This window comes from Dacryopinax primogenitus, assembly GCF_000292625.1.
Source record: "Dacryopinax primogenitus strain DJM-731 SS1 chromosome Unknown DACRYscaffold_13, whole genome shotgun sequence".
NCBI classification, from domain to species: domain Eukaryota; kingdom Fungi; phylum Basidiomycota; class Dacrymycetes; order Dacrymycetales; family Dacrymycetaceae; genus Dacryopinax; species Dacryopinax primogenitus.
This window is the reverse complement of record NW_024467210.1, coordinates 143,496-171,125: the sequence shown is the minus strand read 5'-3', so window position 1 is coordinate 171,125 and position 27,630 is coordinate 143,496. Positions and strand designations below refer to the sequence as shown.

General features: G+C 52.5%; 10 protein-coding genes across 10 annotated transcripts; 5 read left to right on the top strand and 5 right to left on the bottom strand.

Annotated features, from left to right (window-relative positions):
* Positions 1-1,182: 1,182 nt before the first annotated feature.
* DACRYDRAFT_117270 (uncharacterized protein) lies at positions 1,183-4,156 on the top strand (the record flags this gene model as incomplete). Its single annotated transcript, XM_040770349.1, has 4 exons — positions 1,183-1,834; positions 1,888-2,279; positions 2,344-3,579; positions 3,639-4,156. 4 exons carry the CDS (start codon positions 1,183-1,185, stop codon positions 4,092-4,094), a joined length of 2,736 nt encoding a protein of 911 aa, XP_040627103.1. The 3' UTR covers positions 4,095-4,156.
* Positions 4,157-5,763: 1,607 nt separating this feature from the next.
* On the top strand, positions 5,764-7,413 carry DACRYDRAFT_117269 (LIM-domain-containing protein; the record flags this gene model as incomplete). The annotated part of the gene is made up of 7 exons (XM_040770348.1): positions 5,764-5,823; positions 5,891-5,911; positions 5,964-6,044; positions 6,093-6,135; positions 6,183-6,802; positions 6,864-6,989; positions 7,043-7,413. The coding sequence occupies 7 exons, from the start codon at positions 5,764-5,766 to the stop codon at positions 7,091-7,093; spliced, it is 1,002 nt and encodes a 333-aa protein (XP_040627102.1). The 3' UTR covers positions 7,094-7,413.
* Positions 7,414-8,072: 659 nt separating this feature from the next.
* Positions 8,073-9,477, bottom strand: DACRYDRAFT_108951 (uncharacterized protein; the record flags this gene model as incomplete). The annotated part of the gene is made up of 5 exons (XM_040768772.1): positions 8,073-8,258; positions 8,498-8,775; positions 8,906-8,956; positions 9,089-9,202; positions 9,249-9,477. 5 exons carry the CDS (start codon positions 9,475-9,477, stop codon positions 8,073-8,075), a joined length of 858 nt encoding a protein of 285 aa, XP_040627101.1.
* A 759-nt stretch (positions 9,478-10,236) lies between these two features.
* DACRYDRAFT_95557 (3-deoxy-7-phosphoheptulonate synthase) lies at positions 10,237-13,527 on the top strand. The gene is made up of 5 exons (XM_040777302.1): positions 10,237-10,348; positions 10,476-10,740; positions 10,800-11,306; positions 11,366-11,598; positions 11,650-13,527. Exons 1-5 carry the CDS (start codon positions 10,289-10,291, stop codon positions 11,689-11,691), a joined length of 1,107 nt encoding a protein of 368 aa, XP_040627100.1. The 5' UTR covers positions 10,237-10,288; the 3' UTR covers positions 11,692-13,527.
* Positions 13,528-13,753: 226 nt separating this feature from the next.
* On the bottom strand, positions 13,754-15,160 carry DACRYDRAFT_68431 (uncharacterized protein; the record flags this gene model as incomplete). The annotated part of the gene is made up of 2 exons (XM_040775871.1): positions 14,930-15,160; positions 13,754-14,881 (listed from the first exon to the last, which is right to left on the bottom strand). Coding segments are annotated over exons 1-2 (1,344 nt in total), but the record flags the coding sequence as incomplete, so codon positions are not given.
* A 2,868-nt stretch (positions 15,161-18,028) lies between these two features.
* On the bottom strand, positions 18,029-20,633 carry DACRYDRAFT_81118 (Adaptor protein complex beta subunit). Its single transcript, XM_040776494.1, has 7 exons — positions 20,529-20,633; positions 20,237-20,478; positions 19,653-20,186; positions 19,138-19,596; positions 18,715-19,083; positions 18,487-18,665; positions 18,029-18,437 (listed from the first exon to the last, which is right to left on the bottom strand). The coding sequence occupies exons 1-7, from the start codon at positions 20,557-20,559 to the stop codon at positions 18,074-18,076; spliced, it is 2,178 nt and encodes a 725-aa protein (XP_040627098.1). The 5' UTR covers positions 20,560-20,633; the 3' UTR covers positions 18,029-18,073.
* A 427-nt stretch (positions 20,634-21,060) lies between these two features.
* DACRYDRAFT_23181 (uncharacterized protein) lies at positions 21,061-21,697 on the top strand. Its single transcript, XM_040773144.1, has 2 exons — positions 21,061-21,612; positions 21,681-21,697. The coding sequence occupies exons 1-2, from the start codon at positions 21,118-21,120 to the stop codon at positions 21,684-21,686; spliced, it is 501 nt and encodes a 166-aa protein (XP_040627097.1). The 5' UTR covers positions 21,061-21,117; the 3' UTR covers positions 21,687-21,697.
* Positions 21,698-22,200: 503 nt separating this feature from the next.
* DACRYDRAFT_81115 (rRNA adenine dimethylase) lies at positions 22,201-23,360 on the top strand (the record flags this gene model as incomplete). Its single annotated transcript, XM_040776493.1, has 5 exons — positions 22,201-22,355; positions 22,406-22,567; positions 22,618-22,711; positions 22,763-23,265; positions 23,318-23,360. The coding sequence occupies 5 exons, from the start codon at positions 22,201-22,203 to the stop codon at positions 23,358-23,360; spliced, it is 957 nt and encodes a 318-aa protein (XP_040627096.1).
* A 114-nt stretch (positions 23,361-23,474) lies between these two features.
* Positions 23,475-25,498, bottom strand: DACRYDRAFT_108945 (uncharacterized protein; the record flags this gene model as incomplete). The annotated part of the gene is made up of 7 exons (XM_040768771.1): positions 23,475-23,614; positions 23,662-24,056; positions 24,102-24,552; positions 24,599-25,090; positions 25,142-25,217; positions 25,265-25,369; positions 25,427-25,498. The coding sequence occupies 7 exons, from the start codon at positions 25,496-25,498 to the stop codon at positions 23,475-23,477; spliced, it is 1,731 nt and encodes a 576-aa protein (XP_040627095.1).
* Positions 25,499-25,689: 191 nt separating this feature from the next.
* Positions 25,690-27,459, bottom strand: DACRYDRAFT_108944 (alpha/beta-hydrolase; the record flags this gene model as incomplete). Its single annotated transcript, XM_040768770.1, has 12 exons — positions 25,690-25,718; positions 25,770-25,820; positions 25,869-25,993; positions 26,039-26,227; positions 26,279-26,494; positions 26,542-26,586; positions 26,633-26,732; positions 26,779-26,825; positions 26,874-26,999; positions 27,048-27,261; positions 27,313-27,363; positions 27,414-27,459. The coding sequence occupies 12 exons, from the start codon at positions 27,457-27,459 to the stop codon at positions 25,690-25,692; spliced, it is 1,239 nt and encodes a 412-aa protein (XP_040627094.1).
* Between the last annotated feature and the right edge of the window lie 171 nt (positions 27,460-27,630).

The window sequence follows — 27,630 nt, the reverse complement described above, 5'->3', positions numbered from 1 at the left end:
TCGGGGAGTCGGATGGACTGTGGTGGTGCACTTTGGAAAGAGCTGGTCTGCGTAGATGCTTGGTGGAGGCGGTGACAGATGGCCGCTGAGTGCAGGTTTAGCTGTTCGGTGCAAGTGATGCAGTAAGGCGGAAAGCAGAGAAGTTGACTTGACAAGGTTTGAACCAGGGCACCTTTCGAGCCGATGTACAAGAGTTTTACAGTCCAACGACACACAGAGGAAAGCGGCACCGCGCATCGACCATGTTGCGCTTGTGGGAATGGCCGGAAACCGCCCATTCCTCGGTTGGGGTGTGGGGATCAGAATATGGCGGCAGAGTGTTGCTGGATATAGCACCCGTCCATGCAGGGAGGATGTGGGTAGCCCGATGCTGAGCGAGTGAGAACTTGTTTGACTGTTTTACAATGGCGTCCAATATCGTACCAGCTACGAGGAGTGGAAAAGAACTGGACTGATTGGGTTGTGCGTTTGCGGCGAATCGGAACTATTGCTCCTTCGGCCGGTCGTTCATCGGCGGAGGTGCAACTTTCGCGTAAGTTGCCGCTGCCAGACTCGTGCTGCCGCTCTGGATCCCGGGTGATATCACTCCCTTGGTACGCCGGCGCTACCAAGGGTCAATTTGGACAACACCGACGCGAGATCAGTTAGCAACCCCAGACGTTCACGAGGGGAAGCGTGCGGCGCGGAACCTGTTCGACGGTCCTACGTCGACCTAACTCCCAGAGATGATGCATGGTAAGGGTAGGTGCCAGGGGAGAGACTAAGGAGGTGGCGTCGGTGCCGGGCGGCAGATGGGTGATGGGTGATGTATCATTTCCCCGGCCGGGGGAGGGGAGCTTTGTTTCCCAACTTGCAGCGAGAGGGTTTGCTTTTCCGTGCGGGAAGCCCAAAAGGGTAAAAAGCAACATCGTTCCGGCTCAGGGGACGTTCTGGTGTGTGGCTATGCCGGTTCCTCGGACCCGGGAGACTGAAGGGTCCGGTTGGTTCACTCTTTGAAGCGTGTGGCAACTCCTGTGCACGTGAAACTGGCTCGGTAAGAGAGAGATGAGACATCGGCGATCGTAGCGTTCAACGGTGACGAAGTGTGTGACGTCCGTGACGTCTTTCATCGACGACTCTCTCATCGACGACGACCAACGTTCACTCTCTCCCCTGACACGACACAGAGCGCATACATCTAGCATGGGCTTATATAAATCACAGGACCACACACGTCTCCACGTCCTCCCTCTTCCTTACCCCCCTCTCCTCCTTCCCCACGCAAGGCTCACTCTCCCAATCCCGCATGTGGTCGCACAAGCCCTCGTCGAACTCTTACGCGACTCTCAGTCAGCAGGTCTACCCAGTTCACTCGTCATAGCGGCAGTGCCTGTGCCTCCTCCTGCTGGCACAGCGGGAGAAGGGGATGACCTGGGCTTGGGATGGGGAGTAGAGGACGGGAGAAGGCTGCACACGACAGGAGTCAGTGCTAGCCTCGTAAGGCTCTCACTCGGATCAGGCCAAGTCGACGTCCTCACTCTGCAAGGGATCTCTCGCCTGCATCTTCCCGATCCGCCTCAGACACCGCTGGACCCCCTCCCCGTGCACAGGGTCAAGTTCCCCCGTGTTTCGGGAGAATCGGTGGACCCCGCAAAGTTCGAGGAATGGAGGGAGAAGGCACTCAGGGTCGTTAGTGGTAGGGAGAGGGATGCGGAGAGGAGGGAAGGGAAAGAGGGTTCAGCAAGGGCATGGGCGAGGCTCGGAGAGATTGTAGCTGGTGTGGGCGTCGAACGCGCAGGCTGGGCTGTGGACGTACTTATGGGCGCGGTGGGTATGAGCTACGAGGATTCACTGAGTGCGTGATGGTGTTCTTTGTGCTATGGCAATCTGGCGACTGATACAATGCAGAGATCCTCGAGTGCGTTTCGATTCCTGAGCGCATTATTCTCTCTACCAAGCTGCTCGCCAAGCCTCTGCCCGATACGTCGAATGCCATCATCCGGAATCCTAGCTCTATACGAGAACAACTGGCTTCTCTCTCGCGTGCGCTCGCTTCCCTGTCCTCTTCGGGAACTTCGTCTCCCACTTCTCCTTCCACGCGTTCTGTCGCGTCGGGACAGGAGGCTCCGAAATCAGAGCTGGACGAAGATGTGCAGGGAGAAGACGAACTGGCCGACATCAAGCGGCAAATTGAGGCTTTGGTAAAAGGGAGCGAGGAGAGGAAAGCGGGAGTGAGGGAATGGAGGAGGCTTAGAATGATTCCTCCTGGCAGTGTGGAGACAGGCGTTATTAGAGGCTATGTGCGTCTGCCCTCCTTTTATGTTCATCGCTTTACCTGCAGCCAAGCTGACATGATCTGCCTAGCTTGAATGGCTGACGAGTCTGCCTTGGCCGGTCGAAGACCTCGCCGCACAGGGAGCAGAACACAGCGCCCTGGTTGACCCGGAATTCGTCTCAAAGGCAAGGGAAATACTGGAGAAGGAACATTACGGGCTGGATAAAATCAAGAGAAGGTTGATGGAGTATCTTGTGGTGCTGCGACTAAAGGCACTGTCTCATTCAAGCGTAACCTCGACTAGAGTCGTTGCCCAACCCAATTCTCCCCCGGATGCGCAGGCAGAACCTCTCTCTGCTACCCCCGCAAAGGCCACAGCGATCAAAGCTCCCATCCTGCTACTCGTCGGCCCTCCAGGCACGGGGAAGACATCAATTGCCTCTTCACTCGCTCGCGCCCTTCGCCGTCCCTTCGAGCGCATCTCCCTCGGTGGTGTCAGAGACGAAGCGTCCATCCGCGGCCACAGGCGGACATACGTCGCTTCCGGCCCAGGGATGATCATTTCAGCTCTGCGCAGGGCAGGGCGTCGGGATGCCGTCATTTTACTGGACGAAGTCGACAAGCTTGCCGGCAAAGGCGGGGTGATGGGCGACCCTGCAGCAGCGTTACTCGAAGTTCTTGATCCGGAGCAGAACGCAAAATTCGTCGACCACTACCTTGGGATCCCGTTCGATCTCTCTCAAGTCACTTGGCTCGCTACGGCCAACACACTCGACGGAATCTCCGCCCCTTTGTTAGACAGATGCGAAGTCATCCGTTTGTCGGGGTACACGGGCGCAGAGAAGCTGCACATTGCCCAGCGGTATCTGGTGCCCAAGCAGCTCACACAGAACGGGCTCAGTGACCAGGAATGTGTTGTCCCGGAAGAGACGGTCAAAGCCGTCGTCAGGGGTTGGACGAGGGAAGCGGGCGTCAGGGGTTTGGAGAGACAGATCGGGGCTGTCGTGAGGTGGAAAGCGGTGGAGCTTTCGGAGTCTGGCGTACCGGTTCATCAGGGGGAGAGCAAGGGTGGAAACAAGAAGTCCTATGACCCTGTCGTTAGACCTGAACAACTGCAGACAATCCTCGGCCTGGGAAAGGATGACCATTCGGAGCTAGATCGCACGGAGAAGGTCGGGGTTGTGTGGGGGATGGTGTACACCGGCGAAGGGGAGGGAGGCCTGCTGAGCGTCGAGACTGTTCGGGTGCCGGGAGATGGTAAACTCAGGTTGACCGGCAGCCTAGGCGAGGTCATCAGAGAGAGTGGGGAGATTGCGCTCAGTTGGGTTGGTATCTGTTTCTCAGTTCTGCCACGTATGTTGCTGATGGGTGTGATGAATTCTAGGTCAAATCCCATGCTTTCGAGCTCGGTATCACGGCTTCTCCCTCGCAAGATCCACTCAAAGAGCCCGACTCGATCGATATCCACCTGCATCTTCCAGCGGGTGCGACGCGCAAAGACGGGCCCAGTGCGGGGATCGCTATGGTCTGCGCGTTCGTTTCTCTTCTCACGGGCCGCGTCGTCCCTTCCAGCATCGCGATGACCGGCGAGCTTACCCTTCGTGGGCAGGTCGACCCCGTCGGAGGGATCAAGGAGAAAGTGCTAGGTGCACACAGGGCGGGAATCAAGAAAGTCGTCATGCCCGGCAGGAACCGAAGAGACGTCGAGATGGACGTCGCTCCCGAAGTGAGGAAGCAACTTGAGTTTGTGTATGTCGAGACGGTGGAAGACGTTCTAGAGGCCGCGTTTGGCAAGGGCGTGTTTTGGAAAGGACATGCTTTTGTCGAGAGCAGGCTGTAGGTTGCGTGGCTGCGTTCGTCCTGTTTATGCGCAAGTGTACTATTCAATCAAGATAATCCATCTTTTCCCTTGTTCTGCGGGCGTTCTCTATGTTCGCTTCATTGGGCCTCGCCGGGCCAAGGCTACAGGTTACGCCGTCAATTGTGGCACAGATTTGGTTACAACTATCGTTCGCAGTGAGAGATCGAAGCAGCGTTTCTGTCAGTACTCATGGTTAGAAACGGCCACACCTTGTTGGCAACCTCTAGACGGTTGTGTGTCCCATAATATGGGCGTGGACTCGGAGTCTGAAGTTTGGCCACCTGTGATGGAGGTCAATCCAGCGACTGTCAGGCAGCATTTCAACTCACATGCTGTATAACAGATAGCCATCGACCGTCCAAAGCTTGTCCAGTGCCTCTTTCTTGCGAAGAGGGGATATGTCTGCACCGCGGACACTAGAGCGGGAAATGTGGTGGGGATACAATGTCTCTGGCAAGATTACCTCGTTCAGTCAATGTGACCTGTTGTTGGACCAGAATCGCTCTCGGATCTTGGGATAGAGTAGGGAAAGAGGTTGTTCCCCCTATCGAGTCGTACAACCACATCGGGGCCCTCTGCATGCCGGAAGTGGCAAACTGGGAGTTTGCCGGTTGGAACGTTATTCAGCTGGTCCAATGGTGCCATGCTCATCTTTTTCAGATATGAAAAAAATTCCAATTGAAGGCCTAATCTCTCATTGTTCACCTGAGACTTGATGGAACGAAGTGCGGCCACAATCTGGTCCATACTGGTGTTTGTGGCGCCGTCGCACGGGAAGATGGGAACATCGGGCTCGGCCCATATTAGCTTGGCTAGCTCTGGTCCGAGGAGATACCACTCACAAGAAGTCTAAGATAGTCGTATCGGAACCTCATTTGAAGAAATTGTCGAAGCGAAGTTACCGGTTCTTTCTCGGTACTCGGCTAGAATACGATTATCTTGTCGAAGCCCTCCTTGCACGTACACTGTCCTCGCTGGAATTGTCCTCCTCACTTACCTCTTTTGGCCGTATAGTTCAGAACCTGTTGGAAAACTGGTTGTTCCTGAGTATAACCCATTTACGCTGTACGGACCGTGGACCGAGCCTGATTGCGGCAATCTCCGTGTTTGTGCCTGCCCAGTACTCACCAGGGTCCACGCAAGAAAACAGAGAGTCCGCGGGCGAGCCATAGCAAGCTGATGTTGTTGGCATGTCACTGTCAACTGGATGGCTGTTGACAATTACCATAGGTAGCAGGAGGGGCGGGGTGTGGCGACCGCGATCCTTTGTGCCAGCAGCCGCGGCTGGCGTAAGCGAGATTATGTAACGAATCATGAAGACGCAGCTGATATTTTGTGCATTATCTTCCTTCGTAATTAGATTTACAGACACAGGTTGGAAGGCGATCCGGAAAGAGGGCAATAAATCAACAAATGATGGTCAAGAAAGAAGAGAACGATTGAGAGTCCGACGGCGCTATGTGGCGGCGAAGCACGCGTCGCGCGTTTGATACGGCGTAGTCGTCGTCCCCTGTCTTCCGACGACGGCGACCGACCGACCTTCGCGACTTGCTCAACTCTCAGTGCTCTCTTCTGCTCTTCCACCTTCTTGCTGAAGAACGTCTAACAAATTGCACTGGTCTGACCGTCGCTCGTCTCAGCGTTCATCATGTTCGGAGCATCGACGCTTTGTGCGCGCTGTAATAAGCCCTGTTACGCCGCGGAGCAAGTACGTAATGACCCTCCTCGAAGCCTTCCCTATTCAGCTGACAATGCACTGTGTTGCCGCTTGCCAGGTAATGGGCCCCGGCCGAAAGGTAATTTTGATCGGACGTTATGAGATGAAGATCATCTTACGTCGTACCTCAGATCTATCACAAGCGTTGCTTGACCTGCACCGAGTGCAACAAGCGCTTGGATTCCCTGCAACTCGTGGAGCACGATCGTGAAGTACGTAATACGCACGCTCTTTGTGACCACGTCTGACAATACGCTCAGCCATACTGCAAGCCCTGTCACCTGAGACTCTTCGGCACCAGAGGTACGTTCGGCCAAAGTTCATTCATTGTCGTATTCACGAATCTTCAGATCTGCGGCACAACAACTTGACGCCCAATGGAACTCCAGATTCCCCTCCAAAGTCAACGTTGTCCCCACGAGCCGATCTCATATCCCCTCGTCTGGGGACCCCACGATTTCGTGGAGTGAGTGAGGAAGATGAGCTTGACGCACAAATCACTTCTTCCCCAATTCCGAGGAGTAGAGCGTTTCATCCAGCCAATCCGCTGCCGTCGATAGACAGTGCCGAGAATACCCCCGAGCCTATCAAATCTGCAGGATCCCGTCCTTTACCTATGATACCTTCTAGGACGGGAGATCCACCGTCCCCGACAAAGATGGTGCATCCAACTTTGACAGGGGATCTCTCCTTCCGTCCGCCAAGTCCGCCGATTTCTGCCGGGCTTCAATCACCAACGAAGCCAGATCCGGCTGTGCGGCCGACTTCCCCCCCTACTACACCACGTCGACCCATACCTATGAGCCCAGGCCGCACCGGCACATCCAGCTTCCCGCACCTACCACCGCCTGCTTCGAAGCCGCTCTTCCCGAGTGGCACAGGCAGCAGCACACCTGGATCGCCGGCCAGATTTGGTGGTGTAAGGGTGGAGTGCCCTCGGTGTGGCAAGGCAGTATACTTTGCTGAGCAGGTGAGTAACGTAACCTTACGACAGGGTTTGTGGAAATGGCAAGATCTGATCCTGTTCTCAGGTTGTTGCTGCAGGAAAGAAGTGGCACAAGAGCTGCCTGCGATGTGAAAGCTGCTCGACACAGCTCGACTCGACCAAGCTTACGGAGAGGGACGGTACGCCCTTCTGTCGCGCTTGCTACGCGAAGGTCAGTTCCAATCCCGAGCCATGCGTGTTCTCTGGAGCTCTAACAAGTTACAGAACTTCGGGCCCTCTGGTGTAGGATACGCGCTCCTTGGCAAGCTAGGGTGAACTAGTCAGCAGCTACGCAGTCGACGCACATCGATGACGTGGGCGCATCAGCTGCCGTCCGTTGCTTGTGAATATTTTGGATCTCATGCGGGAACGGCGACGAGGGATCGCGACGATGCGAGATTTTACGAAGAAGAAGACCCCTGCCGCAGAAGCGTTCGGAGTCTTTATCAGATGGACGGTGTCCCCTGCTGTATCTATTACTATTCACGGAAGCTGTCTCATTATCTTTGCTTTATGCAGTTCATCTTATTCTTATTGGCATCATACCACAGAAGGGAGGTGCCAACACACGTTTATAGCCTCTACAGCTGAGCTCCAATTGTTATTTGTGCGCCATCTATGTGCCGACGGTCGTGGGGCCGAACCTTGTGTTTGTTCAAACGGATGGCTGTGCGGTCAGATTCTAGGTTCCTGAAAACAGTGGGCCAGCAAGGGCTCTTCTCTTCATGAAGAGATAGCAGGCAGAAGCCGCAGCCCGATTTAGGAAGTTTCTGATACAACCAAGTCATTCGTGCGCACGGGTGAGCTTCTTATTCAACAGGACAGGGGAAAACAGTGATACTGGTACAAATATGAATCACGGTTGAAGAGCCGACAGGTCAAGAATCAGGAAGGAGAGCAATCGCAACGGCCAGGGATGCCAGGCGTGATAACGATATATGTGTGATAGCAATGTGATGTTGATTGGGGATGATGAGTTCTTTTCCAGCAGAGACACGGGCGCAGGTGCTCATGAATCTGGCAGGCATGAGGGCCGCCAAGCGAAAAGTGTGAGAACTGACCGTGGGCGATAGACTGAGTGGGCAGGGGGAAATCGCGAAGCGTGATACGATGTGGCGCCAGATATTCATGTGTCCCAGCTCATCAGCGAAGCGGGAGAGGATCATGCTCACGCTCCTCTCCTACCTGTTGGGCTGTCTGCATCTGCCTCCTGCTCATGACACTGTTCCAACCCCTGCTGCGGCTCCTGCCGGTCTCACGCCCAGGTAGCGTTGAGCACCAGCTCGTGCTCCAGAAGGTTGTATTCTGCGTGCGCGCCGTGCACGTCCAGATCCCGCGGAAGCGTGCTGAGAGAAGTATCGAGCGTGGCGAATGCTGGAGAGGAAAGGATAAGCCGGCGAGGCTCGAGGTCGAGGGTCGTTTTCGGGTGTTGGGCGCGAGTCTGTTGTTCGTTGGTTAGTAAGGAAGGCACGTAGGAAGATGGGTCAGTGAGGGAAGAGAAGTGCCAAGCGCAGCACAGGCGAACGGTAAGCGAGGGAGATTGTACGGAGCGTAGGGGCACAGGTGCGTCATAGGCGCAAGAAAGAGGGTAAGAGCACGTTAGACTTGCAGGGACGATGCGGGAAGAGGAAGAGAAAGGAGAGAAAAGGAGGGAAGACTTGCCAAGCTAGGAAGGCTCACGACGATGCGCACGCCCATACCGTTATCTGCCTCTTCCCAGCGCCAACTGGGCACCTGCTTCTCGCTGTCGTCTGCGTCTGCTCCCCCTGTAACAGCGGTAAGGGCGGTAGATGCAGGGCCCGGGAGCGTGGAGCTGGACGAGGAGGGATCTACCGCGAGAAAAGGCGTGTCAGGCGTGTCGGAGAGTACTTCGATCGAGCGCTTTGGGACGGGCACAGGGACGATCGCTGTACGCGGGAGAAGCACGCCTTTGCTAGCGAGCTTGGGGATGGACGCCTCTGCGACGTGGGTACAGGTCGGTTACAGATGCAGATGCACGGTGCCAAGAGGAATGGAACGACGGCGGTGGGGAGAAGAGGAAGCAAGGGGTGAGTAAAATCGCTAGGTGCGGAGGTCCGAGGAGCATACCTCGGGAAAGGGAAAGGCCTGATTTGTCCTCGACGCTGCCGATAGCGATCTCTGCAGTCCACGTATCAGATAGGTGATTAAGAGGGCTTTCACAGGCATCTCAGAACACATGGAAAATGAAAACAACGGTCGACGTGTCCATGCCCCTAGGTTCTGAAGGGTGGAATATGAATGCCCACTCACGCTTTATGAATTCGCGGAAGACTAGGTCGGATTTCGCGCGCGCGGAGAGCGACGGGTGAAAGATCGTGTCGAAGACGAGAGCTGGATGGCCGGCTGCGGGTGCGGTTCGGTCCGCTGAGGGGAAATGGAAGGAGGATAGAGGGAAATATGGTGGACGCACCTCTGTCCTCGTCCGTCCGGCCATCGCCGACAACGTGTGGCACACCCCAGGTATTCTCTTCCCCCTGCATGGCGCGCTGCTTGGTGCTTTCGGGCACGTCGGCAGGTGGCGGAATATGCTCGTCCCAGCACACGTTGATGAACGTCTTCCTCCCAGCTGGTACGTCGATGATCTCTGTTTTCCCGGTATTGGGCTGCGAAATCGCATACTGCACCGCACGGAGGACCATTGTCTTTACCACGAAGCCTGTTGGAGCGGTGAGTAATACGAACGAGGGGCGCCAAGGTGCACGCAATGCGATGCAGCCGTTGGGGCTGTCACTGATTCTGGGAATGGAACGGGTGCTTACCGGGCGTGGGTGTGAGTGTTGTACGGACGGTACGTACAATCGAGGCTGTATGTAGGAATAAGATGGAAATATGAGATTGTTTGCAGAGTGAAGGGCAAATGCGTACGGTAGGATGATGCGCGAGATTGTGAGCTCGACATTGTACTTCTTTCTTGTGTTGCTTCGTGAGAGTGTGATATCCAAGTTAGAGAAGAGAATGTATACTGAGCGAATATGTATGAGAGAGAAGGGAAATTATATGGAAGAATTGACTTGTTGATGATGGTCGGGAGAAAGGATTGAGCAGAGAGGAGAGAAGGAAGAGCAAATGGCCACACAACAGCAACAGTCACCCGTGCATGTCAATTGACACGGAATTCTCAACAGATGGATGGGCCTGTGCGTTCTTTGATATTGTTTAAGCACATGACAGACGGTGATAAAGAAGTAAGTAGAATGAAATAAAATAGTATAAATAGTATTGAAATTGTACTGAAAATAATTCCCCACAACCGCTGTACACTCCAGGGTCGCCTTACCGTCTCTGACTCGGCCAACTCGAGATTCCCCTCTCGAACGTGCCCATTTGTCCCTTCACGACATCAATCACCCGTAGCACACTCTCTCCAGTGTCGCTCTCTTCTTCACTTACCACCACCACCATCTCTCATCTTGTACCACCACCATCACCGCTATAATTAATAATAACACAATGCCTGTCTCCGACTACGACACTGTTGATAAGTGGATCGTCGACCGTCGCATCTTGGGCGTGAGTACCCTTTCATCAAAATTTTGGCCCCGTCACTAACAATAAACCCCTACTCTGCATTCATTGCAATCTCATCCATTTCTCATCACTTAAACATTGTAATATCCTACATCTATGGAATACTTAGTACGACCCTCTCGTACAACCCGCTCTGCTGAAGCACGAGATCCCTCTCTCTCGTTCTTCTCAAGCCACCATCGCCCGCGGTCGCTGGGAAGCCGCACAAGTCATCCAAGGCTCCGACGACCGTCTCCTAGTCATCGTCGGTCCATGCTCGATCCACAACCCCGAGAGCGCGATGGAGTATGCCAAGAAGCTCAAAAGCCGCTTGCACACTTGGGATAACCTGCTCATCATCATGCGCGCGTACTTTGAGAAACCCCGCACGACCGGTGTGCCCCCTTTGTTCTCCTCGGATCCCCGGGTTGGATGCTGATCTGATCCTCCACAGTCGGATGGAAAGGCCTCATCAACGATCCGAACATTGACGGGACCTACCAGATCAACAAAGGAATCAGAATCGCCCGTCAGCTGCTGGCCGACATCTCCGCCCTCGGCGTTCCCGTCGGCTCCGAGCTGCTCGACACCATCTCCCCACAGTACATCGGGGACTGTATTTCCTGGGGTGCGATCGGGGCGCGCACGACTGAGAGCCAGCTTCATCGGGAGCTCGCGAGCGGCGTCTCCTTCCCGATCGGGTTCAAGAACGGCACGGATGGGAGCATGACCATCGCTGTGGATGCGATGAAGAGTGCGAACCACCCGCACGCCTTTATGGGCGTCACGGAGCAGGGTCTTGCTGCCATCGTAAAGACCAAGGGGAATCAGGACGTGCATATCATCCTCCGTGGCAGCAATACGGGCCCGAATTACGAGCAAGAGTTCGTTAAGAAAGCCACCGCTTCAGTCATCAAGGCCCGCCCTGGATTCCACCCAGCGATTATGGTCGATTGTTCTCGTGAGTTGCTTTCCTTGCACCACGAGGCGTCGGAAATGAAGTGCTAACGCAAAGAACAGACGGAAACTCCTCGAAGGACTACCGCCGCCAGCCAATTGTTACCGAGAGCATCTGTGAACAACTCCGTGCCGGCGACATGAACCTCGTCGGTGCGATGATCGAGAGCAACCTGTGTGCTGGCAAGCAGGATGTACCCCCCGAAGGGCCCAAGGGGCTCAAGTACGGTGTCTCCATTACCGACGGTTGTGTCGACTGGGAGACGACGATCACCATGCTTGACAAGCTGAACGAGGTGAGCGAGACTGCATCGTATTCGATCATGCGGGTGCTCATGAGTAACCAGGCCGTCGCCACCAGGCGCAAGGTTAATGCCAGCAATAAGTAAACAACCAAAACAACTATGTAATAAGCCGGGCTAGCTGTCTAGCCCTGCCCACATGTATCACCGCCGCCATTTCACAACCCTATGGGACATCGTCGTTGTCGCTTTTGTAGATACATAGACGCGCTCTCTTGCATTATCACCGAATGAAAGTCCTGAAAGCCTATCGAGTCCACGCTTTAATGACCTCCTCCACCGCTCGCGTCGTGATCCTCTCGCTCGGAAGCTGTCTGTACCCATTCATTCGAGCGTTTCCTTTGAGTAACATCAGCGCGAGCCAGGACGGGAACTGGGATGCTGCCTCGGGGTAGGACGATTGCATGACCTGCGCCGCTGCTCTTCCACGTCCCCGAGCTTGCAGCATAACCTGCAGACTGGGAAAGTTATATACTGCGAGGAAGAAGGCAAGGTCCCGCGCCAACACGACCGGATCCATTTCGCCCTCGTCTCCATCCTCAGGTTGCATACTCACATCGGCGATTGGCTCTGGATCGTCAACGCTTGGGCCTTGTGGTGTAAGGCCCTCTCCGCGGATGTACCCTCGGAGCACTGCCCGAAACCTAGGGTCCATACTAAGGGCATCGGCCTTCTTCTCGGCTTCGTGTAACGCAGACTGGATCAAGCTGGGTCTGAGCGTGACGCAGCGGTTAACGCTCATGCCCTCGACCGTGAAGCGGGAAAACTGGGTTTCGTAAAAGGTCGCTGCTATTCTCAGACTTCTGAGCATCGTGATTGTATCCACACTGTCTCCGGGATGCTTGTATCGAGATAAGAAGACCGCTAAATATGTGTGCAACATATTGAGCTTGTCCAGTGCAAGGCACTCGACTAATGCAGCATGCGAGAAAGCAAAGAGAGAGTTTTCCCTCGGTAAGGTACCGATCTGTCGACAGAAGTATTTCGCGAATGCGACTGTGCGGAGACCATGTGCTGATGACTCGATGAAGCTGAAAAGATGCTCCGTCACTTCGGTGTCCAGAGGAAGCTCCGACGGGTAGTCCAATGGTAGAGTATCCAGATAAGCCACATTCGTGTGCAAATTGATATTCCTTGTCCCGCGTATGTCCTCCTCATACGTGAGAAAGCCAGGTTGACGTTTCACCCACATCGTTTGATCTCGTATCATGCCGGCACGATGGCGGGCATTGTGCATAATGTCGAGGTTTAGGGGAGAATATCGAGGGCTGTCAACTTCCAGTGTGATGATCTTCTCTATCTCGGGTAGAAGACTCGGGGCCATCATTCGCATGACACTATCGACATTGCCTTCTCGCTTTCGCAATCGAACGGGAAGCCCCACAATCCTTCCAGTATCCACATCTCGAGTCATCAGGCAGCGTGGCTCTGCAGCTAGAACCCACAGGTGACGCAGTATCTGTGGGTGTGCACGATTATCTGCCGCATTATTTGGGAATCGAGGATACAAAGCAGCGAGTAGACAGGCGATGGCGGCGTTGGAGTTCCCGAGGGTATAACGACCATTACCCAAGAAGAGAAGTCCCAACGATAAGTGAGTGGCAACATGGGTCCCATAACGAACGTTGTTATATTGTCCGTGTGCAATGCGAAGGCGCTGGAATATGCTTAATTCGCCCGTGCCGGCAGCAACCATAGCCATAGCAAGCTGAATGGTTCCAACGCATTCCTTGTAAGCGAATCGTTTGATACGCTGATCATATCCCGTCACGGACAACGCCATGGCTTTATTTGCGGCATCGTGGAGCATTGACAAACGGGTAAGAGCTTCGGGCTCAGCGGATCCGGCGTATCGCAAGCCGATTCCAAAACAAAGGCCCGCGATCGTATACATGTAGGCGAAACTGCTCGCATCGTCTAAATGGGCGAGGACCTGCCCGGCACTCGGACCTGATTTGAGAAGACGAGAGATGAAGTCGGGAAGGTTTGCATGAAGCCACTCCAGTTTCAGGGATATCGAATTCCACATAATCACAGACCGGGCAATGGTTCGGAACATGATGAGATATGGCGCATAGTGCGTCAGCTCCTCTCTTGTCTTTGGAGGCCGAAGCAAATCTGCAATGTCCTGCCTTTCGGTGCGCATGTACATGAGCATCAACGCGACGATGGCAGCGGGTGCAGTAACGGTGACATCGAAGTTCGGTTTCTGATATTTGAACACATCGATCGAGGGACATTCTCCATGGATCAGGTGCTGAAGTTGTTGCACCATAGCCATATCTGCTGGATTCGACTGCGCACCCTTCCCCACCATAATAAAGCCAAATGCAAATCCTGCCGATAGTGCATAAGATTCCCGATGCTCATCTGTTTGTCCTGGCTTGACCAAATCCTTCCTTGAGATCTCCCTCAATGCCACTCTCGCCATTTTCCGATTCCTAGTGCCCATGTACAAAAGACCCAAGCCCATGAGGCCTGCGGTTTGCGTAAGTACAGGGATATTTAGTTCGGCTGAATTCGGGGGCAGAAGAGCAGGCGTGTGCACGGAGATCATTTGGGTTATCGTTTCGTTGCCAGTGCCACAGTGTGCAGCTGCGAGTCCTAGCAGCACTGCCATTGTCGTGAAATTGTGCTTCGGAGCCAGGTAACCAAAGGCTTGGAAAGGAAGCATAGAGCGCAGATGCCCGGTCAAGCCTAGACCGTAGATGAATCCCGCGTGCTTTGATGATAATTCGGGTGGCTTGCTGAGGAGGATAATCCAGGAGTAGTCGACGCCTTTAGTTGCCGGCGCTATGCGCAAGGCCGCAGCCACCGCGTTGTTGAACTCCGTCCAATAGCGAACTTCGTCCGTAAGCCTGGCTCCATCCAGATTGAGCACACTTCCCTGGGGAAGTATTTTGACGGCAAACTCCAGAGGTGGTAAAGTGTAGCTATCAGCCTGTGCCGTTGGAACAGTGGCAAATGTCAATGCGGCTCTGCCAAGTGGGAGCGAGAGCGTCCGTTCAGCGATACGCATAATGAGCATCTGATGTTCATTTGCAAGATCGTGGTCGCTGGTATCAGGTCGGTCCTGTACACGAATAACGCATGTCCTTGAGGAGCGCAACATTGTTTCCACTTCACGCAAGCGATAATCTTCAGGGAAACGGATGTCGGTGAAGTGCCGCACACGGGGGTCGCCAACGCCGGTTGTCTCTTCTTTCGCACGACCTGCCAGGCTAACGTAAGCCTCCCCATACAATTTAGCAATGCTGGTCTGAGCCTCATGATCCATCTGCGTAATTAGATTAGCTCCGATAGAGAGAATGGTAGAATAACACACCTCATTGCGCTGCTTGTAGCTTTCCGTCACGTTGAGAGTTCTATCGGTACCGAAAATAGTGAGCGCTAAGTCGTCTCGTCCACACAACGAATAGAAACGGCGCGGTGCAGAGCTCGGCGGCCGGTAGCGAGTTTTGCGTAAGGCTTCCCAAAGTGGTAGGGCCATGCTGATTGGCAGTGTATTCAATTGCTCGGCTGTAAGGCCGTATACACACATAAGTTGCACGGCTTGTGAGACGTGCAACGCGCCGTCTTGAGCGCTTCGGAGTGCTGAGGAAATCTCTAATAGTATCGATGATCTCCGGCACGGGTCTGTGACACCCAAGATATTCGACACGTTCAGTCCGAAGAACTTGCCGAGATGAGGTAGGATGAAATATCGTTGCTTTGATTCTTGGGTGAAGTACGCGCCAAGATATGCCATCAAGTCCGGAGGTGGAAAATCTAACCTGACGTCCAGCGTCGCTGACTGAAGAGCTAATAGACAAAGTAAGACTAGAATGTTACCGCATGAGAAGGAGTCTTGCTTACCCTCTCCTGTGAGGCATATAGCGTCGACAGCTGACGGGCATTCTCGCAACCAATACTGCGCCCATTCCTTCTGTGCTATGCATGCAAAACGGACGACCAATGTCACAAGTCGCTTGAGCTCATCAAATTTGGTTAAATATGCCTTGTAGTCTTCGGCTAGCAGGTGCAACGCCATGAGAATGGGAGCAATGTACGGAGAAGGTGAGGGTATCGCAGTTGTTGTGGGGTATCGGATGCTTGTTGGGGCACAATGACGAAGGCTCTGAAGAGAAGGATCATGAATCATGATATCAAACGTAATAGTGTCGTTAAGTTGGTCCCACGATGACCGCTGAGGAGAACGTTCTGCTTTTTGGCAGTACGCTTCATTCCCAGGCAGGTAGGCGTCGATGAGCACATTACAGAGGCATTCAAAATCGTCGGCTCCATGTACTAGAAGACTTCTACTTTTGAGCCAATTCCGGATGAGGTGGAACGACTCCTGAGGAGGCAGAGCGAAACATACCCCTTGCAGGCAGGATTTTGCAAGTGGAGAGTTGGGCGTCAAATCCATGTCCAGTACAATCTTCTGACTGTCCTCTAGCGTGAACGTGAGGGCGCTGCCACATGGATCCTCGACTTTCAAGGCGTGGATTTCGTCCGCTTCCCACATGTTTTCGTGATCCACGAGTCTTAGCCCGTAAGATATTTGATCACCTTCCATGCTTCGGAATATCCGGAAATCCAAGAAGGCCTCGTTAGTCATCATAATTCGAACGGAGCCATCTTCGCGGACAAGAACGAGATCGGTTATGTCTTCTCTTAATGCATTCAAAGATGACATGGAGAGCGCAGACATGCTCCCCTTTCTTGTCACGCTGAGATTCTCGGCGTGTCGTTGCAGCTCGTATAACAAGACCTCGTGTGTTGGAAATCGGATTGCAAGTAGACTGTGCGTATCTCGCATATCGAATACATGGATACTGATTTGTGATAGACTAGACAGAAGCGGTCAGCACACCGGAGGAAGGTACACGGGATAGAAACTCACTCAGTGCACTGCAAGCCATCGACAGAGAGAAGGCGAGTCAGCAAACATTGCGGCTGGATCTTTTCCTGTTCTGGGATCATTGACTGAGACTGGGAAAGCGAACTCGATGAAGGCAAAGTACTGAAAGGATCTTGCTGTTGTCGAATCTGCGAATACTGGCTTCCCGGTTTTTGTCCCGCGGCAGTGGCCGCAGCAGCAGCTTGAACGGTCTTTGCGTCAACAGGTGCGGTAGAGGTGCTGAAGATGCGCATCGCATTCTTGCCCTCTGCAGCGGTCGAGGGTCGGATGGCTGAAACTCGTCGATCACGGTCGCCCGGCCCAAGCGGACCTCCCAGTCCTTTCTTCGATTTTCGACGATCTATCGTTTGTTTTGGTGGTTCTTGAGATTCAACAGGGGGGGCTTTACCACTCGACCCATCATGGCCGTTTGCGATGGAAAGGATGAGCCATATGGAGAGCTGGCCCTTCGCACGGTTGTAACTTATGGCTATTGGATCTGGAATGGTGATCCGATCTGCTACCCACAAGATGACTTCGTCCGCAGGTAGCGCAGGAGAGGTGTCGGGGATCCCTCCCATCGATGGTGGAGGGCCGGCGCTTATTCGCCACAGGTCTTCCGAGAAGAGATATCGTCCGTAAAATATATAACCTGTGACGGACGGGGCGATAGGTATTGGCCGAAGCTCGTCGAAAGGATGGGAGAGGCTGTATAGCGTAGGAAGGCGGTCCGCATCTTGTATATCGGCGATGTCGACCTCGCGTTGTACGATTAAGCCGGATGGGTAGAGAGGCGAGGCCGAATTAACCGTAAACGGGAGATTCACGGTATATTCGTCTCCGGATGCGAAGAATATTCGGCAGACGTCCCGCAAGAATATGCAGACACCCCGCTGCAGCGTGATATTTCTCCAGGCTTGTTGCCCAGCGACTGACGTAGCTCCGCTGTGCTCGCGGGGGTGGTGACCGAACATCGTTTGGTGAAAAGCGCCGAACGTCGGCCCGTTCTCCTTTTCTTTGCCCTTTAAAGATGACCCAGATACAGGCACCGCATCTTGCTCTGCACGGGCCGATGCAGGTATAGGAAACCACACCCAGCACGCGTGCCTGACAGCTCCCTCATCTCCTTCATGAGCAAAGTTCCACTGACGCAGCAGAGTAACGCCATCATAGTACAACACCGTGCGGTCGAACCATGTTAGGCTTTCATTAGATGAGAAAAAATGTGCTGACTTCGTGCTCGTAGTGTGTGGGAGAGGTGACGTCGAAGCCGAGCCGATAAGAGATCGGATCTGCTGGAGGAGGGCGGACTCGGTTGTTGAGGAAGAAGAAGCGACCGGCTGGCTACATACTCTTCTGTGGTAAGCCTGTGCAGGGGAGGATAGTGGGTCGTATTCACGCATTATGCCAGCAGTCTAGTTATGGGTGCATTGTCGTCGTTTGGGTTGAGCAGGACGGCGGGAGGACATCGCACTCCTCGACAGGGTCTACGCGTCGCGCGACTTCGACGTTGGCCAAGTTCTGCAAAACAGTTGGTATATAATGACATTGCTCGACAATACTATGCGACACGAATACAATAAGAATCTAGAATAACCCAAGCAGATCCTCCTGTGGCTTAGACGGCACCGCAGGTCCATTGGACAGTGGCGCAGCAGAAGGAACAGAGGGGAACATGGATGCAGGCGGTGACATGGGTGATGGGGCCGGTGCTTGGGTTGGAGTAGCGAGACTGCTTGAGCCAAAGAGAGATGCCAGATCATCCAACGGGTTTGCGGAGGTGAGTACTTTATGTCCAGCACTGGACTGTACGACGGCAGCGGTAGTAGCGGCGAGGCCAGTTGGCTGGTCTTCACCAGCGACCGCCTCATCGAAATCGAGAAGATTTTCGGCCTGTTGCCCAGCCACAAGCGTCTGCAATGCCTTTTCTCGGATTGCCTCGTCTTCCTGACTGTAGAAAGATGAGAGCTGCGACAGTGATGGTCATAGAGTGGACAAACCCTTCGATCTTGCGATGAACCGCGTCCGCACCCACACGTCCCCTTCCGACGAAAGTTTCCGCTGGCTTGTGGTACACGCTCGCGAGCGTGCCAATTTCACCCAATAGTTCCTCGAGTATCACAGGCGGTACTGTTGTCTGTGCCAGAGTAATCGGTGGTCGAGTTGCCAAGATGACAGCCTGACAAGGCACTTTAGCTAACAACAAACTCGCGTAGAAATAAGTGTACCTTGGCCGCGTTAGGGTCAGTGGAAAGTAAGCGCCAGTAGATATATGCACGGTCCCGAACATCCGGGCTGTCACAGTCCTTGGTAGCTGTTTCCAGTACCTTTGAGACGACACCTTGGGCGCTCTCCGGCTTCTTCATGTATAGCTTGACCACAGCAGTCAAGGTCTGTAATTGCACCTGGTATGCCTCTTCCAAGAAGCTGTCCACAAAAACGCCAAGAAGTTCGCTCGCGTTGTCAATCTTCTCCGCATACTCACCGATGATCCAGATCAGCGAGGCCTTCGCTTCCGGTTCATCCAGTTCGTCCAGGTTTGCGCATAATGTTGGGATGACTCCCTCATAGTTGTGGGGATATTTCCGGAAAATGTCCTGGATGACTTTTAGCTATCGCCTTTTCAATGACGGGCGGTCTGTTGTGCATACCTTCATGACAACCACTGCTTCCTGCACCACGTAACTGACACGCGTATTAATCAACTCGAGCAACACCTGTACGCATCGGCCAGCCGAGCTCTCAATCTTTATAGCGCATTGTCCAATCGCCTTGATAGCACGCCTCACGAAATCTACATCGACTTCCGACGCGTATTCCTTGAGTTCGCTCAGCAACGTGTCGACGTTCTTTTCTTGGGCAAGACGAATCATGATGTCTAACTTCTCGAGCTTCACATATGGCGGGTCGTTGTACTTGCAAAAAAAGACACGCATTTCGTTCTGAAGAATATCGGGTCGTTTTTGAAGGAGAAGGTTGATATTCCGGAGAGCGACCCATTGCGTTTCCGGAGCAGAAGAGACCAGAGTGACGAGCGGAGGGGCCATCTTCTTGATGATCTGCTTAACGAGATCCTCGCGAGTGAGATGCCTCATATGAACCATCATCACCTGGAATGCAACTATATTAGCGCGAAGCATCACTGTCGATTGATTGGACGGCTCACCTTAACAGCGGCTAATACCACGCTCCCATTGACATGTTGGAACTGAGGTAATACCCGTTCACAAATGTGTTCCGACTCCTTCTCGTCGACGGCCTTGTATCGAGCTAGGCAGGTGAGAAGGGCCACCCGGCCCCACTCAGAGGATTCGCCCAAAGCAATCAAGAGTTTGCCTAGGACTTGTGGGGTAATAATGAAGTTTGCCTGTAATGGCGCGGGTGAAGACTCGGTTGCGTTGAGGACGGCAGTCGCATGGATATCGGTCAATGCGGTAATGGCATTGGCAACGACCATAGGGTTGCTGTCAGAGACCATTTCCTGAAGTTGGCCAATGAAACCATTGTCGATAGCGAGTTCAGGCTTCAGATCGTACAGCTTCGCAACGCATAGACACGCCGTCTTCCGTACGTAAGGATTTTCATCTCGCAAGCACTTCTGCAGTGGGTCGCTCAAGTAATCGATGATCTTCTCTGCGCGCAACATACCCATCGTACGAATCGCGAGAGCGCGTACGAGCGGATTCGGATCGTCAGCATCCTACCCTCCACGTCAGCTGCATGATCTATGGGTTCGGAGATGGGACGCACCTTTACAAACGTGTTGACAGCGAGAATAACGAGTTCCGGTTGCGTTTTGGCGTAGTTCATCAGGTAGAGGTAGACCAGCTTCTTTTGCTCCAGATCGTCCGTCTGCATGTTCTTCAAGACGTCTGGGAAGAGCCCGCTGACGTCCTTCCCGACGGTCATGTTGGCGATGACACGCTTGATGGCATCCTTTCGTCGGTCGCGGTACTCGCTGTTTAAGTCGCTGCGAAGCTCGAAGTTTTCGCCTAAGTCGATGTCAGTCTGACTTTCACGTCTCTACAACGGGACCTCTAACCCTTCTTAGGCGCCGCTCGCGAAAGATTCATAGCCACGAAGAACACTCAGACGAGAATCGTAGCAGCCAACGGTATACAATGACAATAGTTGGGTGTGAAGCGCTTCTTTTTTGAAAAGTAACCAGAAATTATAGATGGAAATCCGTGCTGAGTTTGATGCTGAGCTCAAGCGTACATCGTGTCAGTCCAAGTCCCGCGAACAATTGCATCCGTCCCTATAAAAATAACTTGGTGCCTACAGTATCGACTTGACAGACGACCACCTTGTACGCATACATAATGGTCAACGTCACCTGTATATACGGTGAAGATAAATTCGGGCGACAGTTAGCCGTTCCTCTGGACGTGTACAATGTATATACTCTCAACCAGCTGAAGCAGAAGGCCGTGGACGAGATAGTTGAGTGGATGCTCCAGAAGTACAGCATCGTCGTCCCCCCATAGATGCGTTTGACCTCTCGTCTATCGATATCTCAGACGGTCAGTGCATACGGGGAACTATTCTGCGTGCATTGGGCTGACATCATTGTAGGAAAGAAAGATTTGAGCGGAGAGAAAGGGAGCAAGAAATTGAGGGTTCTCTGCAAAATGGACGCCAACCTCACGATGCATCTCTGGAATGGTCACAACACGTTGGGCTCGTTGGCTTCTACAGCGAAGACTTTGAGCTTCGAGGTCAAGACGTTGCCCTCCGATGTGGAGAAGGAGACGAAGCGCGCGAATGCTGCAGAGCTCGTTGAGAGTGAGCATGCAAAACCGTCTCTGCCAACTTACGGCTCCGTAGATGAGCTGGAAGGAAACCTGAAAGCTGCGACGTCATCAATTGATTCCAGCACCTTATCTCATTCTCAGCGTGCCATGGTTGACTCTGGATCCGGCGTGTCGCAGAATGTTTCCCAAGATGATGTGATGAAGACGATCAACTCGATGAGGGAAGAGCTCAGGCAAGCATTGAAGGAATTGACCGCCGGGTTGAAGGAAGTGAAGTACGAGTTAAAGCAAATGAGGGGCGAGTCGAAAGACATAAACGGTGCGGTGAAGGATGTGCAGGCCCAGGTTAAAGACTTGCAGGAAGCTGCTCTGGTAAGGCATACACGTCACTTGTTTCTTTGTTTTCCTTTTTTACGAGCAGTAATTGATCCAGAACTCAGGCTTGATGAGTCCGGTTGGGTGGAGAATATTTCGGGACTACGCTCGGAAGGACCTGCAGGTCCAGTTCCCGCCGACACTGCTAAACGATTGGGATACTTTCGTGAAGGTGTACCCCATCAATGATGTCGTCCAAGAGCTGAGGGCGAAGCAGTCAAAGTGGTCGAAAGTGTCGGCGGGTGCGCTGGGCCTTCTCTACGACAGCGCGCGATATGATCAACTCTGTTCGACTGCCTCGGTTGTTGCGAACGGCCTGGCTCATGCCATCCTCTCCATGAGTAAGGGAGCGGATCGTGATGATTGCACGGAGCTGTTTACTATTCTCTTCAACGCATCTCCCTAAGTTTCATACGCTCCTCTTGCTTATGTAGCCATAATGTACATAGTATATACGTATAATATTAGCAAAATAAACCTACTTAGTATAATACAGTCGATTCACGCGCAATAACCACGGATTCAAACAAGTGCGCTAATGATAACTTTTCTCACCTTTGGACCCTTGGTGACTTGTTCACAAAAATGCCTCGAGCGACATCCCAAAAGTTTGCACGGGTACATGAGCCCTCAGCGGCTGCCTTAAAATCAAAGGGTGAAGCAGTTGGCAATCGAAATCCTTTGTTCAATACCGAGCGGTTTGGGCAGCATATTCTCAAGAATCCCGGCGTAGCGAGAGAGTGAGTCTGGTCATCTCTCTCGACGTCCACATACCCTTACTCTTCATAAGCATTGTAGATAAGGCAAATTTAAGACCGACAGATCGAGTGCTCGAAGTTGGCCCTGGTACAGGCAACCTCACGGTTCTAATATTGGAGAAAGCGAAGCAAGTTACGGCGATCGAGATGGACCCACGTATGGCTGCCGAGTTGAGCAAACGTGTACAGGGAACGTGAGCATCATCAATCGTGACTATGCCTTTGACATTGACAAGCGTCCTAGACCAGAACAACGGAAATTAAATATCATGATAGGCGATTTCGTCAAAGCTGATCTGCCGTACTTCGACGTCTGCATCAGTAATACCCCATACCAAGTACGTAGAACAGACCTGGGATGTCGTTCGTCATTGCTCATGCAGGATCAGATATCATCTCCGATCATATTCCGTCTTCTTTCACACCGGCCCTTATTCCGTGTCGCCATCCTCATGTTCCAGCGCGAATTTGCGATGCGTCTCGTCGCACAACCTGGATCCTCCCTTTGGTCTCGCCTTTCTGCCAACGTTCAACTTTACGCTGCGGTCGATCACATCCGTAAAGTCGACAAAGCGAACTTCAGACCAGCACCGGAAGTCGACTCATCGGTGGTACGCGTTGTGCCGAAGGATCCCCCACCTCCGGTAAAATTTGAAGAGTTCGATGGGCTGACTCGAATCCTGTTCACCCGGAGAAACAAGACGGTACACGCGAATTTTCAAGCAAAGGGTGTGTATAAGATGCTGGAACAGAACTGGAAGACATGGTGTGCCGAAACGGGGCAGATGGTGGAGGACGGGGTGGACTTCAAGCAAAGGGTAGACTCGCTACTGGAAGAGACGGGATATGCGGAAAATCGGGCGGCGAAGATGACAGTAGATGACTTGTTGAAGTGCGTCCCCTCCGTTTTCCATTGCTGCTACCAGATTCTAACTATCAGTCAGGCTGCTTTCGGCATTCCACGACATTGGGGTTCACTTTGCATGAGCATCGACTCTGATTGATATCCGTCATACTCTGTACTTTGACCATGTACTGCGCAATCGTGTACCACCAGTCACACGTCTATCCTCCTACATCCGCATAATGTTCTCAGGTTATTCATTTTTTGCCAGTGGTGTCCTCTAATTGAATCCACTTCTTCGGAATACCCCGTTCCATCAGCAAGTCGCTGACGATCTTCAGCTGATTCCCTTGTACAAGAACTTCCGAGCCGGCGTTCTTCCCCGGCAGGGGCGTTACTGTTGCTCTTTAAGTGTGAGGGAATCATCGCTGAACACGGACGAACCTGAGGTGGCAGAGGCACACGCCTTGCGCAATGCTTCAGCAAGCTCGTCCGCTTCAATGCCGTACAACTCGAAACGCGTAACCAGGCTGATAACACGTCTACCCTGCCGTGTCTTTGCAACAACCGATATCGGTGCCAGCTGTCCTTTCTTGACCACAGGTGCTTCGTCTTCCTTTAGTGCAATCGAATGCCATGCTTGCATCTTTGAGCGGAGCCTCTCGAGAGCATCTTCCCGTCGCATGAACTCGATCTCTTCTCCTTTGTTCAGGAGGACCTCTTGGAGTAATTTATCAAGAACAACAAAGCCCTGTTCTCGCGGGTGTACCAAAGAATGTTCCTTCACGTACTCCAACAGAACTGTGCGGACTTCCACTCCATTGTAGAGATCATCCGTGCTATCATATGTGAGCAATATATATCCGGCGAAAAAGACCGCATACTTCTTGCTCATCACGTCGAAGAATGCTACAGACGGCCCGTGTGGTTTGTACAGCTCCGTAATAGCAATCCCGTCTTTCTTTGACCTTGCTGCTTGTCTCTTTTCTTGCTCCTTCTTACTTGCATCCTTCTTCTCGGCATCGGCAATAGTCTTGTAGCCTGTGTGTTGGAGGACATCTGGACAGGTCGCATTCACCGAGGTCAGCCATGTCTCCCCCTTTACATCCTTCGTTTTGATCAGACCATCCTTTTCAGCGGTCTTCAGAAACTTGGTGAGCTTCTTGTACGATGAGTGCTTGATATCTGCATCGGCAGGCGTATCGGAAGGTCGAGACGGTAGTATGTAGGCGGAATACAAGTTGGTCCCCATTATCGGGAATGACGAAGCTGGCAATTTAGACAAACTTGTCGCAATAGCATGCACCAATGCTGTCCGAAGTATTGTGTCTACCTCTGCAAAACCATGAGCTTCTAAACTCTCCATTGAATCTGAACTAACCCGCTGGCGTAGTCATTTCGTTGTTTGAACCGAATGTGACACTTTCTTCTGGGCTGGTCTCAACACTTTCCGTCGGAACTCTCTCATCTAGCGCGTCCTTCGTTTCGTCCTCCGTTGATAACGCTGCGAGCTTAGAGGTAGTTTCATCCAGATCTTCAGATGGTTCTGGGTACGGCAATGCAGCTGGTGGTCCACTCTTGCTGCCCATCTCCCACAGATAATCTTCATAGATATGAAGAATCAGAGCGGCCTTTCCCTTCATCCCTTTCCCTAGAGACGAAGGAGGTACTGCCATTGTCCCAATGGCCAAGGAAACATTTGATCCAATGATCGATATGGCTACAAGATCGCCCTTGGAAACACCAGGTAGCTGCTCCGCCGTTTCCAAGACCCCGGGTATCATAAGATCAGCACCATCAGACAGCTTTTCCACCACAAACGCGGGCGTATGCAGTATAGACACGAGTTTCGGACGCTTCCACAGAGTATAAACTGTGGTAACATTTGAACGCTCAGAGCCTAGTTGGAATCATCAAAGCTGACCTGTCGGGACCAGTGTCGTCGATTGCTTGCCGACTGTAAACCAGAGCGGCTCTCCATCCGGAGATTGGTATATGGTCTATAACAAAGTAAGATCTGCGGGAACTAAAGTATGACATAGCATACCCCAGGTTCCCCACCTGACGATTTGAACTTTCTGGCTTGTAATCCGTCAGGTACGAGCAGATCACATTCTTCAGGGGCAAGTTTGAAGGCAGTAGCAACGTCACCCTGGCCACGGCACATACACTGAGCTTAACAAGTCGGAAATAGAGCAGTAACACGTACAGCAAGTTTTCGCCTGTCTGAGTTGCGAAGCGCTGATGATGTTTTGAGTTCCGATGGTGATTTCTTGAACATGAGAGATGGTGTCAAAGTGTCGAGGTGATTTGCTGCCGTTCTCAAGCTCTGGTCAGCGATTTTTGCGTAACACACATGTGCAAAGGTTTGGACTATTTTCTTACAAGTCAAGTCATACAAAAGTAGCTAAGGTATAAGACTCGCACAATGGGACAGTACCGGGAATAGTGCAGAAATATTAAACGAACAAATCAGTCCGATGACGTCATAAAGCCTATTACTGACAAGGGGTCAGTCAGGGTTACGGCCAGTCTCTTTTTGTTCCACATACCATCATCTAGCACAACAGAGCTTTTATTCGCTACTCCATCATCCTCGATACCTGCACATCGCTGATCAGTATTGAATACCAGCGACCTCTATAGTATACCTTTCAGCAGTGCCATGTGATCCAACTTGGGGTACAACCGCTTTTGTACGGTTTGCAGACCAGCACCCATCAGGAGTTCCTCCAGCATATCACTCTGGGAGGACCGAACGACCATATCTTGGGCTCTGCATAGGATCAGCGGCAATCCCTTCTCAGCGGCACTAACATACCCATGGAGGACAAGCAGCTTCGATGGGAGATACTGGACATTAAGAATCGATCTTGCTGCAAATAGAAGATGGGCTGGTGAGTGGAAGAGGCAAGATCGGCCCAGGATCTGACGCATCGGGGACAGATAGCTGACTCCTTGCGTCGCCTCCCATTCAAGATGCTTCTGAGTGTCACTAATCGGTGCGATCCTGTGCATCATGGTTAATCAGTGCCACTTGTGGTAACAACATCTGGCTCACAGTATCAAGCCTTTGATGGTGACGCTGCTGACATCCGGTGCATATATCCTTGCTTCCATGAGCCCATTAGGCAGCACCACTTCATGATGATGTGCTGCGAGACCATCATCATGATCCTGTGAGGTTTGATAATCCGGATTGTGCAGTTGATAGTCGTTACGCGACCGTACGGCCGCCATCTGGACGGACAGCAGCAGGGCCAGGTAGGCACCAAACCTGATAAATATGTAAGACCGCTGAGGACCGATCCAAAAGGAGCATACCCATGTCCCATCACATAGATTTCGTCCGCATCACCATGTATCTCGCTTTCTCATATTGAGGGAAAGATACCAAACATATTAAGAAACGCACGCGGCATGAGTGTTAGTCCATGCAAGGACCAACTTCAGATTACGAATAATAACTTCCATATCCTCTTTTTTTGTCGGGTCGACTTCAGGCATGATGACCGCTTGTGAGGGGTAAGAAAATGCGTGGATATAACAAGTAACGCGTACTGCATCCGATCCTTTGTAATTTGCAAGCAATCGGAGCCATCATCCACCTGTTCCTAGCTGAGACACGTCGAGGTTTCGCAACAAGCGTAACTCACTTCCGACATACGATCGGTCCATAATTCCCATCATGAATGAAAACGACGATCGGACAGCTCTTCTCTTTGTCAGATGCGGTGGGGGTTGCAAGGTATATGTCGACGGGAACGTTCGAGATGTGCCTACTATAGCGGATTGTCAACCCCAACTCTAGGTAACGAAGTCACACCGACCGTTCTCGCATGCCCGATCGGAGATCGAACACATCCCAGATGACCAATTTCAAAGCATACAGCATAGTAGGAACAAAATCAACAGCTTGTAGAAGCCATCTGAGCGCATACAGCCCAGACTTGAGCCGTTCTCGGAACTGCGTGAGCGGCGGCGGCCGGCTGTACGTTGCCAGTGATAGTCGACGGGCTAATGCGTCTGCAGCCAGGAGGGGTACTGGAAGTTACGCATCAGACGAGATGTGCTTGTTGTGCATGCGCTTCATACCGATTAGAGAGACGCTCAGGGGGATCGTTATTGGAAAACAAAGGATGAACACTGTAAGGTCGTGTTAAAGGCATTGTCCTATGACATCAGATACCACTAACAGAACAGGTAAAGCAAGCGCCATCTTTGAACTCTTGGGCCTGCCATGAAGTGGATGGATCGTACAAATCGTTGACGTACAGAGTCAAACATGAGAAGAACATACAAGTCGAAAATAGGAGGTTATATCAAATCACCAAAATTAGACTTCCCGACGCATCTTGTTCGCGCGACGCGTGCTGCATGTTCACAACACCTCAACCGGAAATACTGTGCATC